At 40.7% G+C, this 12,241-nt stretch overlaps 1 protein-coding gene across 5 annotated transcripts in view; it reads left to right on the top strand.

The window, feature by feature from the left end:
• Window positions 1-12,241, top strand: part of map4k3 (mitogen-activated protein kinase kinase kinase kinase 3) — a 149,224-nt gene that overhangs the window by 20,652 nt on the left and 116,331 nt on the right. For all 5 annotated transcript variants that reach the window (XM_033025766.1, XM_033025764.1, XM_033025763.1 and 2 more), the window contains exon 2: window positions 11,740-11,797. In XM_033025766.1, the coding sequence (XP_032881657.1) occupies window positions 11,740-11,797 (58 nt within the window). The remainder of the gene's footprint in view (window positions 1-11,739; window positions 11,798-12,241) is intronic.

Raw genomic sequence — 12,241 nt, 5'->3', positions numbered from 1 at the left:
ACTCTCTCCATTGCTGCCATAATCTTTCTGTAGGGTGGCGACCAGAACTGTACACGGAATACTCCAATTGCGGCCTGACTAATGGTTTGTACATCAGCAACGTGACATGCCAACTCTTATACTCATTGAAACAGTGATGTTGAAATTTCTCATTGCTGCTTGCTGATGTTTTATTAAATGTTTTTGGCAGATTTGAAATCTGCTTCCCGTACTGCCAAACCATATTCGTGCTCAGCAGTGATATGACTATTTATGAACCAGTAGATTATTTTCTTCTCTTCCATTTCTAAACCAGATCAAATCTGTATTTTCATATAAAGCTGAAAAAAAAGGTTTTTGAAACCTTAGATTTGAATGCATAAATGTTGAAATTGCAGTACAGATATGACATGTTTAAAATAAAATATTAATAAAAATTGTGATTGTCATATATAGATAATAGACAATAGGTGCAGGAGTAAGCCATTCGGCCCTTCGAGCCATTCAATGTGATCATGACTGATGATCCCCAATGAGTACCCCGTTCTTGCCATATCCTCTGACTCTGCTATCTTTAAGAACCCTATCTAGCTCTCTCTTGAAAGTATCCAGAGAACTGGCCTCCACTGCCCTCTGAGGCAGAGAATTTCACAGACTCACAACTCTCTGTGTGAAAAAGTGTTTGCTCATCTCCGTTCTAAATGGCTTACCCCTTATTCTTAAACTGTGGCCCCTGGTTCTGGACTCCCCCAACATTGGGAACATGTTTCCTGCTTCTAGCATGTCCAAACCCTTAATAATCTTATATGTTTCAACAAGAGACCCTCTCATCCTTCTAAATTCCAGAGTATTCAAGTCCAGCCGCTCCAATCTCTCAGCATATGACAGTCTAGCCATCCCGGGAATTAACCTTGTAAACCTGTGCTGTACTCCCTCAATAGCAAGAATGTCCTTCCTCAAATTAGGGGACCAAAACTGCACACAATACTCCAGGTGTGGTCTCACTAGGGCCCTGTATGACTGCAGAAGGACCTCTTTGCTCTTAAACTCAACTCCCCTTGTTATAAAGGCCAACATGCCATTCACCTTCTTCACTGCCTGCTGTACCTGCATGCTTACTTTCATTGACTGATGGACAAGGACCCCCCAGATCCCGTTGTACTTCCCCTTTTCCCCCAACTTGATACCATTTAGATAGTAATCTGCCTTCCTGTTTTTGCTACCAAAGTGGATAACCTCATATTGATCCACATTAAACTGCATCTGCCCAGTCACCCAACCTGTCCAAGTCACCATGCATTCTCATAGCATCCTCCTCACAGTTCACACTGCCACCCAGCTTTCTGTCATCTGCAAATTTGCTAATGTTTGGTAGAGAACAGAGGGAAAGAGCTGTTCCTTACTCTAGCTTCTGAACAGTCCTTCCATAAGCTTAGGATAGTGTCCGATTCACCTCTACCCCATTGCAGACATTGGACTTGGTCTCTGGAACTGTTACACTAAGAACTATATTCTGCACTCTGTATCTTCCCCTTTGCTCTTTCTATTGTACTTCAGTTTGTATTTATCTCTGGGAAATCTAATCTGTTTGGCTAGCATGGAAAAGAAACCTTTCTACTGTAGCTAGATACATGTGACAATAATAAACCTAATGATAAGTTGCTTGTCTGCATGTTTTGAGTGGTGTTTTGCCTGAGGTGATAAATATTAAGGAATGAACTGCAGATGCTGGTTTAAACCAAAGATAGACACAAAAAGCTGGAGTAACTCAGCGGGACAGGCAGTATCTATGGAGAGAAGGAATGGGTGATGTTTTGTGTCTGAAGGGCCTCGACCCGAAACATCACCCATTCCTTCTCTCCAGAGACGATGCCTGTCCTGTTGAATTACTCCAGCTTTTGTGCCTATCTTCGTGCTAAATTAAAAGGGATGCAGAATATTGGTACAAAGCAACGAAAGAACACAGAAAGTTTTTTTCTGTTTTCCTTGTTGTGGCATTGCACATGTTCTTTCTAATTTACTAGTTTACTTATGTTTGGGTACTTCAGATATGAAGTTTGTATGTGCATAATAGTTGTATGTATATATATGTCTGTAGGTATTATGGGAAATTGCCTAGGGTAGTATTATTATTATTAATTAATTGATTTTTAAATATGGTAGAAGTGTTGGGGAAAAGGGGTGAGATTTAATAAGTTATTCTTCTCACTCCTTTTCGAGCTTGTACAGACACAGAGTTGGACATTGGAACTTTGCTTTTGTTCTTTTCATTGCTTTGTAAATATTGATTGTAATGTCCAATTGTTTGATAATTTCGATTTTGTTACTATTAATGTCTTTAATGTCTTTACTTGTTCGGAATAAATAAATAAATAAATAAATACATTTCCTACATCTGCTTTTCTGTTCCTTTTTAAATACTCTAACTCAATGATTCATTTACTTTTGTGTTCTTCCCACCCCTCCCATTAATCCAAAGAAACATTTGCCAACTTGTATGAGTGAGTATGTTATTTTCCACTGAACAGAATTGTGAACCAGGCATATAGGCTTATGTGCTGGTTAATTGTGCAGAGATATTTTACATGGCATTTAGAATGCGGAAGGAATTTTTCAAGGCAATCGACCAATAAACATTTGGGTCCGCCTGTAATGATACCAAGTTTATATATGACTCAGAATTTAGGAAAACAAAGCAATTTGGGAAAAAAGCAATCTTTGCCTTTTGTCAATGTTGCACTAAGATTTCAGTACCCCAGATCTAAATTGCATCTCTTTGTTTGAAAATAATCTGCCATCTATCTATTTATTTATTTATTTATTTATTGTCTTCTAGTTAATTGTGATCCTAGTATTTAACGTTATTACATATCAATCTGTGTGATCTGTACCCATTCTGCTTAATATTCTTAATTACATTTAGTTGATACCAAGCTCAAAATACAAGGCACTTTGAACCAATTTACTTGTGGCAGTATATATTTCATCTGAAAAACTGGTAGATGTAGGATTTTAAATATCCTTGCTGTTTTTTATTTTGAATTGAGGTGCCTATTTTTTTTTTTTGCACTGGTATAGATTAACAGACTGGTTCTTGTACTTAAATAATCACTATTGCTGCTTTTTGTTGTGTATGTGGCAATCCTTGCGTGGTGTGTTGCTTTTTGTATTCACAAAGTCAATCCACAATTTACAAAAAAAAGCGGTGTCCCTTGAATTTTGTAAGAGAAAATGCGTTTTCCTTTGGTTTCAATGTTAAAACTCAGGTTGCATTTACACAGAGTAAGAATATACATTAAAGAAAGCTCCATTTAATAGTACATCAATAACAATATTTTGAGCTTGATCTGTCCATTCCCTCCACAGGTGATGCCCGTCCCGCTGAGTTCCACCAGCACTTTGTATTTTGCTCAAGATTCCAGCATCTAAAGTTCCTTGTGTTTCCATCAATAAAAATATCGGAAGTAGAATTTTATTAATAATTAGGAATTTTAGAATTGAGGATTGACACTTCACCAATTTGGTGCCAAAGGAGCAATATTAAGTCTGTGGATTCCAGTGGCACCTGGTATTTTCTGCTTTGAAGCAAGACTGCCCTTAAATGTTATTTTGGTAATATCAATGCAGACTGTCTTGTTCTAGATCCTATTTCAGAATCTTAACCTTCTATTCAACCTCTCTGCCTTAAGTTCACAATAGTTCATAAGTTATAGGAGCAGAAATGGGCCATTCGGCCCACTAGGCCTACTCTGCCATTTGATCATGGCTGACCTATCTTTCCCTCTCAACCTCATTTTCTGTTTTCTCTCCAGTCTTCTGTGTCTGTTTTTCCAGATGGATAATTTTTTGCAGTTTTTAAATTACCGATCTAAGTCTGTCAAAAATCAAGTGTCGCTGTTTTTTTGGCATGCTATTATTCTGTGACAAATTCCACTCTGTGCCATATTGTTACTTTGGGGTGCCATTTCTAAAAGGTTGGCTTTGATTCTTTACCAATTGTAACAAAAACAAAAGTGGCCTGTGGCATAGTTAGTGAAACAAGGAATTGCAGATGCTGGAGACAAAGTGGTGGAGTAATTCAGCTGGACAGATAGCATCTGTGGAGAACATGGAGAGGTGACATTTTGGGTCGATGACCCAAAACTTCACCAATCCATGTTCTCCAGAGATGCTCCCCATCCCACTGAGTTACTCCAGCACTTTGTGTCTTTTTCCATACCATAGTTATATTGGTTGTTCAGCATTAGGCACCTACGTTTCATTTCAGAAAGTTGTGGTTCTAACCTTAGACAAACCAGTATTGTCCTAGAGCTTTTTTGCATAGTAAACCTTGAGAAACATGCTTTGAAATCTATATTAATTTTGAGGACTCTTTTTTATTTTACTTAGTTGTATCAAAGCAATATTCTGCAGATACTGAAAATCTGAAATAAAATAGGAAATTGTTCATAAGTTCTGATGTTTGTCTTCCTTCATCTTCCAGCTTTGTGCTATTTGGTTACTTAATGTTTGAGTGTGCATGTGTGTGAGTGTGTGTGTAGCCTGTACATCGATAGATGGGTATGCATGTCATTTATAATCTTTTGGAAGAGGTGCATGTTCCTTGTGATTGATGCTCATTGTGTGGAGGTTATTTATTGAATTGCGCATTGGATGTGGAAAGTTTGCAATCATCCAGTGATGGAAACTGCTTTATAATTGAATGTTAGACTGATGTTGAAACTAGGACAGAATGTATCAATTCTTATTGTTAAGTAACTGCTATTATTTAGAGATTATTTTGTACTTTAGTCTTTCTGCTAATGTATATTTCTGGTAGAAATTATGTCTTTGCTGTGGGAGAGCTTAACAATTCAATCTACGTGACAATTGTTGCCAAAGAACTACAGGAAGTTGAAGTCGGGGAAGGGTCTGTGCCTGACCTTGTACTTTAAAAAAATATATACAAATACTTTTATTCAGAAAATAAAAACAAACATACGGAGTATTAACACGATCAAAGGCTGCCTATATTGAGTTTACAAACAAAAACAGTCATCAAATTAATATATCGGCAAGTTTATTAACAATACACTTGACCTCCCACGGCGACCAGTGTTCACGGAAGGCCTCAAGTCCCCATGGACACCGCGAGTTCCTTCTCCAGGGACACGCGGGCACAGACGTAGACCCGGAAAAGGGGCAGACAGCCAACCCTGGTGCGGCCGTCGACTATCCGCTGCCTGGACCCGTGAATGGCCATCTTGGCCAGGCCCAGGAGCAGATCGACAGGGAGCCGTGTCCCCCCCCTTATGTTCTGGGAGTGCGCTTGGTAATGTGACCCAGGTTTCAATGGGGGTAAGGGAATGGTGACATTTTGGGAACAGTGATCACAATTCTGTAAGTTTTACGATAGTTATGGATAAGTATGTGCTTGGATCATATCTGTGGCACCAAGACTGGCTCTGAGACACAGCAACGTAGGGTGCAGTCAGTCGGGGGCAAAAGTGATAGGGGACCCGACTGCAGATTCTGTGGCCACAGACAGGAGAGTGCCTGGATTGTGGATGTTATCGCGGGATTTCAGAACATTCTCCAGGGGCAGGGGGAACAGCCAAAAGTCGTGACCGACTTTAGGAGTTGTTCAGTGGTTGGTGTGAATAACACGCTAACTGGAGGAACAGCACATCATTCCACTTAGGTGGCTTACAACCCAATGGTATGAAGCTTGCAATCTCCAATTTTAGGTATTGTCTCACAGATCCCTACAACACCTCTCCTTTATCTACCACACCCCCTTTTCTTTCCCACCCTCCCCTTTACCCCATCTGGACTCGCACCTATTTCCCAATTACCCTGCCCCATACATTCCTTCCTCTGGCTTCACAATTCGCAACACTTTAATCCTTTCGGTTCGCCTTCAGTTTTTTCATCTCTATTCCAACCATCTGCCAAATGCCCCATTGCTTGTGTCCACCTGTCATGCTTTGTCCTGCCCCTCTTCTCTTCCATCTTTCTCCCCAGTCCCCACAATCAGTGTGAAGAAGGGTCCCAACATCATCTATCCATGTTCTCCAGGGATGCTGCCTGACCTGCTGAATTACTCCAGCACTTTGTGCCTAATCTTTATCTTGTAATGATTTCACTTATTGTCCTATTAGTTTCCAAATAGGACAATATTAGGAAATATGTGTTTTCTGTCTTTCAACAGACATGTATGTGGACGGGAGAGGTTTGCAGGGTTCTGTAATAGTTTACAAAAAAAATGTTCTTAAATCACATCTGCAGTGTGTACACTAGAGAGTTCCCGGCAAGCACTGCGTCAGCGCAGATGTGAGCTCACAGTGAGCGCTGTGCTGCCGTGCTGGACTGGGCCCAGCCGCCGGCTGGAGCCATGCTGGACCAGGACTGGGCCCAGCTGGCAGCAAAGCGAGGAGAGGCACGCCATGCACACAGCGGGGAGTATCCCGGGGAGCACTGCGCTGGTAGACCGAGGACCCGCCTGGAATGTCCAGCTCACCCGCTGGAGGCCGGCGACTTTCCCGGTAGGCCCGACTCGCCCGCCGTGTCTGTAGACCCACATCGCAGAGAAGAACCCGCCTGATAGGCCTAGCCTGCCCGCTCCAGACCGGGGATTCGCCCGCCACAGACGGAGGACCCATGCCACGGACTGGAACCCACCTGGAAGGCCTGGGTCGTCCGCTACAGATTGAGGACCCACGGGAACGCACCTGGAGAGCCTGTAAGCAGAGCGGCTGAGGGAGGGAGTGCACGGCCTCGACAGTGGAGATGGCTGCTGGAGGCCCTGCAGCTGCCTGGGGCTCAGGTGGTCTAAGAGGTGGAGCACGTGGACAGACATGGCCTACAGTGGTGGAGCAGCGATGGGGGACACCACAGCTATGCTTGGCCAGGCCGACCCTGCAATGCCGCCAGGACAACAGACCTTCATGGTCAGATCAAGATCCCTGCACATACAACAAATGGGACTTGAAAATGGCGTCAAACTGGCGACTCTATACTGTCTTAGTGTAATACTGCTTTACACTTGTACTGTATTTGAGATGCTTATATAATATGTAGGCGTTACATACGTACTTGTGAACTGTATATAAAAAATGAATTTCACTAGCTCGGTACATGTGACAAATAAAGTACCATGCCATAGTTCTGGCAACAAAATATCAAGGTCATTTGAGAACTCAGTTTCTTGATGAGATAAAATGAGCAAAGTACAGGAATTGAGTTTTTAAATATTATTTTAATTCTGTTTTATTTTGTATGTAGACTTAGATTAAGCAGTCTATCTGGTCAGCATTGGAACCTCCATATTTTCTGGCAGGGGTGAAATTATTCATTTAGCAAAAAAAGCAGATTAATTGTTGAAAAAAAAACTGATACTGGAAACTCTCCATTAAAAAGCATAGTTCTGGATATACTCAGTTGGTTAGGCAGTTCTGTGGAGAGCAAAGCGAGAGTTAATGTTCATATCAATAAATCTGTGGATCTCAGGGGTTCCATCAGTCCTGACTTGTGGATAGACAGACACATCTGCACTGTAGTCTGTTTGAACTGTTTTGACTGTTCTACTGTTTTAATGTTCTTTTTGCAAACCATGTTCTCGGGGTATCTCAATCTAAATTGTATTAGTTATTTAAGTTATGACATCGGATGGAAGCTGCATACCAAATCTCGTTGCACTTATGTGCAATGACAATAAAATATGTTATTATTAAAAAGCTGGAGTAACTCAGTGGGACAGGCAACATCTCTGGAGAGAAGGAATAGGTGGCGTTTCGGGTCGAGACCCTTCTTCAGACAGAGTTAACTTTCTCACTCTAGAATGCATCCTGACCTGCTAAGCATTTCCAGCACTTTCTGGTTTACTGTGACGGGTTATTCCAGCAAGACCTGGCTATTTATAGTTGTGTTGTTTGCATATCAAGTCATCCATCCTTGTTTGCAATGTAACATGGAACTAACAGCACCGATACTGGCGTTTTAGGCCAGCTGGTCTTGGTAAGTGATTTACAGTACACATGAACCCTTTCCAACTTGTCTACGAGGTTTCTTGGAACCAACCATGATACTAACTTCAATGTCAGTGTTGTTTTGCGTTGTAAACTATAAGCAATGGAGTAAAATGAAATCTCTTCCAAATATATATTAAGTACATATAAATGTTGGTTTTGAGATCAAAATGCTATTCAAAGCAGATTGGATAGTAGCAGTTAAACCAGATGAGAGATGCAGGCTTCAGTATTTGGACATGGCTAGTTTCACTGCAAAGAAAATTGCCAGTCGGTAAGGATTGTTATTTGTGGCCCCTTTGAATATCTTTGCTTAGTATTTATCTTAGTCATAAACTTTGATTTGCAGTGTTCTAAAAATATCAGTAAAAAGATGAATTGCAAGAGCTAGTCTCTCATTCTCTATTTAATTAAGATTGTAGATTGCAGGAGTTGCTGCTTTGGAGCAAATATACTCATGAAGAGCATTCCTGCTCCTGAAAATATGGTTTGTTGGCATCCAATGGCAACTGTCTGATTCCAATGTGTAGTAGATGCAAAGTTAGTAATCTAATCTATAATCCTATCTCCCCAGCCTAAAATAACGAATTTTTAATGTTTATTGTCTGAGTGAGTTTAATTGTTCAGGTCTTAAAAACTAATTAAAGTCTGTCAATAATCAAGTGATGGTAGATATTTAAGAGAATTTCTAATATGACGAATAATTATGCACGATGTGTAATGAATTATAGAAAATCATTTAAGAGCTTCCTAATGTTGTGTGGCAGATTGATTACCTGCACACAGCAATATTTTAAATGGATATGGATGGAACTAATTGTGTGCTCTATGCCTCTTAATGAAGCCAATTAAGTTTAATTAAGTTCAAGGCACCATGCATGTCTTTTTTAGAAAAAGGTTACGAAAATGAATATCTGAAATGAGGGAATTTCATTTGATGAATTAAGAAGCGTTGGGGAATGTTACTTTTTAAAGCAAAGGTGATCAAGAGACACAAGGAATTGCTGATGCTGGAATCTTGAGCAAAAGACATAGTACTGGAGTAACTGTAGTCTGAAGAAGGGTCCAGACTCTAAAAGTCTCCTATCCATCTTCTCCAAAGATGCTACCTGACCTGCTGAGTTACTCCAGCACTTGTGTTCTTCACAGAAAGCTGCCAGGGTTTGAGGGTATTATCTGTAAGGGGAGGTTGGACAAATTTTGAAAGAAACAGTGCTGGAGTAACTCAGCGGGCCAGGCAGCATCTCCAAGGAACATGGATAGATGACGTTGCAGGTCAGGACACCTCTTCAGTCTGCTGAGATGTTGCCTGATCCTCTGCGTTACTCCAGCACTTTGTGTCTGTTCTGGTTAACCAGCTTCTGCAGTTCCTTTTGTCTACAGTCTGCCGAGTTACTCCAAGGTTAATAATAGACTATTTGGATTATTCAAAGTCATGAATGTTTTGATTTGTTCCAACAAAACCTATTTCCATTCAGAGTACGCAAAAAATTCTAGACAGATTCAGTGTTAACTTTAAAAAAACAAATGGATAAATTGGAAGACAGGGATTTTCCTGATTATTGGCAAGGAAGCAGGGAGTTGTCCTAACTGAAAAACTCTACCTAAAAAAAAACCTCTGGGCACAGTATTTTGCCCCAGAGTTTGAGGTGAAAAGTGAATGAGGCTACTCCTGTACATATTTGCTGTGGAGGAAATGTGGCAGCAGTGTGCAGAGTGTGTATACTCGTGTAAGGATATCCAGAAGTTTCTGCCAGTGATTTCACCCGTTTCAACAGGGGTATTAAAGCTTTCCCCAGAATCAGAAGAGATTGGTGAACATGTAAACTGTTCTTACTCAAGCAAAACACACAGGGCTGGTGGTACTCAGCAGGTCAGGCAGCATCTGTGTAGGGGATGGACAGACAATGTTTCAAGTCTGGAAAGGTCTTGATCCAAAATGTCATCTATCCATTCCCTTCACAGATGCTGACTGACTCGTTGAATTCCTCCGGCAATTTGTTGTATGCTCAAGTTTCCAGCATCTGCAGTTTCTTGTGTCTCTAGACTAATCTGTTTTTTTTTTTAAAACACCTTGTGTGCACTTCTGCAGACGTTTTAATACTCTACACAGCCATAACTAGTGATAACTACTTCTGGCCCCAAAATAACCAATTTTACATGTGCTCGGTGGCTTTATCGTGGATAAGTATTTTGAAGTTTTAAAAATTCAACTTTGAAATATCAGCATTCATAATAATCTTGTATGCCCCAATCTTTATTTTGGAATGTTCAAAAAGTTTTAGAAAAAAATTACAATGCTTCTTGTATCACTGTGTGAGAATTTTGTCAGTTTGACTGGCCTTACCTAGTGGACAGCAGGACTGCTGCTGTGTGCCACAGAACCCCGATTCCTTATGTCTGACCACTTCAGCGGCGAGAAGACATTGGAGGACCTAGGGAGGGACCTCATTGGAACTTACCGAATGGTGAAATGCCTGGATAGAATGGATGTGGATAGGATGTCTCCAGTGGAGGGAGAGTCCAGAACCAGGGGGGGCACAGCCTCAGAATATATAAGTACATACCTTTAGAAAGGAGATGAGAAATTAATTTAGTCAGAGGGTGGTGAATCTGTGGAATTCATTGCCACAGATGGCTGTGGAGCTGTCATTGAGTATTTTTAAGGCAGAGATTGACAGATTTTTGACTAGTAAGGATTTCAAGGGTTATGGGGAAGAGACAGGAGAATGGGGTTAAAAAGGAAGATGGATCAGACATGATTGAATGGCGGAGTAGTCTAAATAGGCTGAATGTCCTAATTCTTCTGTGATTTATGAACATATGAGATTTGAAATCTATGCCTGAGGCTTTTCTGGGTAATTTCTAAGTCAGCAATGAGTGGCACTGAAACGTCACCTATCCATGTTCTCCACAGATGCTGCCTGACCTGCTGAGTTACTCCAGCACATGGTGTCTTTTTTTGTAAACCAGCATCTGCAGTTCCTTATGTCTATATTTGACTGCATACCTTCGTTTTGTTTTGAAAAACAGTCCACTTTAGCTAGGCGTTAACTATATAATTATCGTGTTAGTAATTCTGCCGACTTGTAGTCATAAAAGGTGAGCTGCTGAATCACTAACATTGAATGAAGATTGAGTCAGAATGATCATGATCATTAGATTTTACTTTGACTGATAGCTGCCATCTTGCATTCACATTGTCTACACTTGATTAATTTAACTCTAGCTTTTCATTGTAAAATCGTTTTGGGACGGGTATATAAATTGGATTGGATTCACATCATTGGGATAGTCAAAACAGATTCTTCCATTTATAAAATAACAGCACTTAAGAATCCTTTCCCAATCTCCATCTGAAAATAAATTGGCTGTTCAACAAAATGGTTACTGCAGTCGGAATTTTAATGGTCTGAGATTTGTTCCCCTTGGAAAGTAAATGCACACTCATGATTAAAAAATTGCTGTAGCTTGGGAGTGTGTAGCACATGAGAGGGTGGGGGAGAGTGCACAGGACCCCACTGGTGGGAGGGGGGGGGGAGAGAGACCCTACTGCTTGGAGAGTGGGAGCTTGGGGGGGGAGGGGTGAGACAAATTCCCTACTGCTGTTATTTTTAGTTGTCGCTGTGTGCCCTGCTTGTTTTGGCCTGTTGAACAACATCCTAATTGCAGAAATTCCAGTGTTGTATTATAATTGTAAATTGAGGACTGCTCGTATAAACATTCAAACCATGTTTCTTGTATCTTGCTTTAGGCTCGGAATGTGAATACTGGGGAGCTAGCAGCCATAAAAGTTATTAAGCTTGAGCCTGGTAAGTAATTATTCTGGTTATAAATAATAAACTGTACTTTTAGTTGTTTCTCTCAAAATACCAGGAAGAAAGACTTTGTCTGTGAATCTTGTTGGTGGGCTTTTGTAGATTATGTGCCTTCAGCAAATCGTTTTCTTGAGGAATTTATTTGGATTTAAGAATAATAAATGATTGGATAATTTACCAGCTGTTAGTAAATGCACGTTTTTTGCAAACAGACCCTTCGACCCAGGTTTCCCATGCCGACCAAGATGCCCCATCTACACTAGCCCCTCCTGTCTGCATTTGGCCCATATCTCCCTAAACCTTTCTTATCCATGCTCTTTTCCAATGTCAAATTCCTGCCCATTTCTATCTCCATGTTCCCGTGATGCAGTTCTGCAAATGTTTCCGTTTGTGATGACGATTAGTTTGATGCATAAACTGCAGCAGTGTTTTAACCTG

Source organism: Amblyraja radiata, chromosome 8 (genome assembly GCF_010909765.2).
Source record: "Amblyraja radiata isolate CabotCenter1 chromosome 8, sAmbRad1.1.pri, whole genome shotgun sequence".
In the NCBI taxonomy this organism is placed as follows: domain Eukaryota; kingdom Metazoa; phylum Chordata; class Chondrichthyes; order Rajiformes; family Rajidae; genus Amblyraja; species Amblyraja radiata.
Note: the sequence above shows the minus strand (reverse complement) of the source record. Positions and strands in the feature narration are given on the sequence as shown.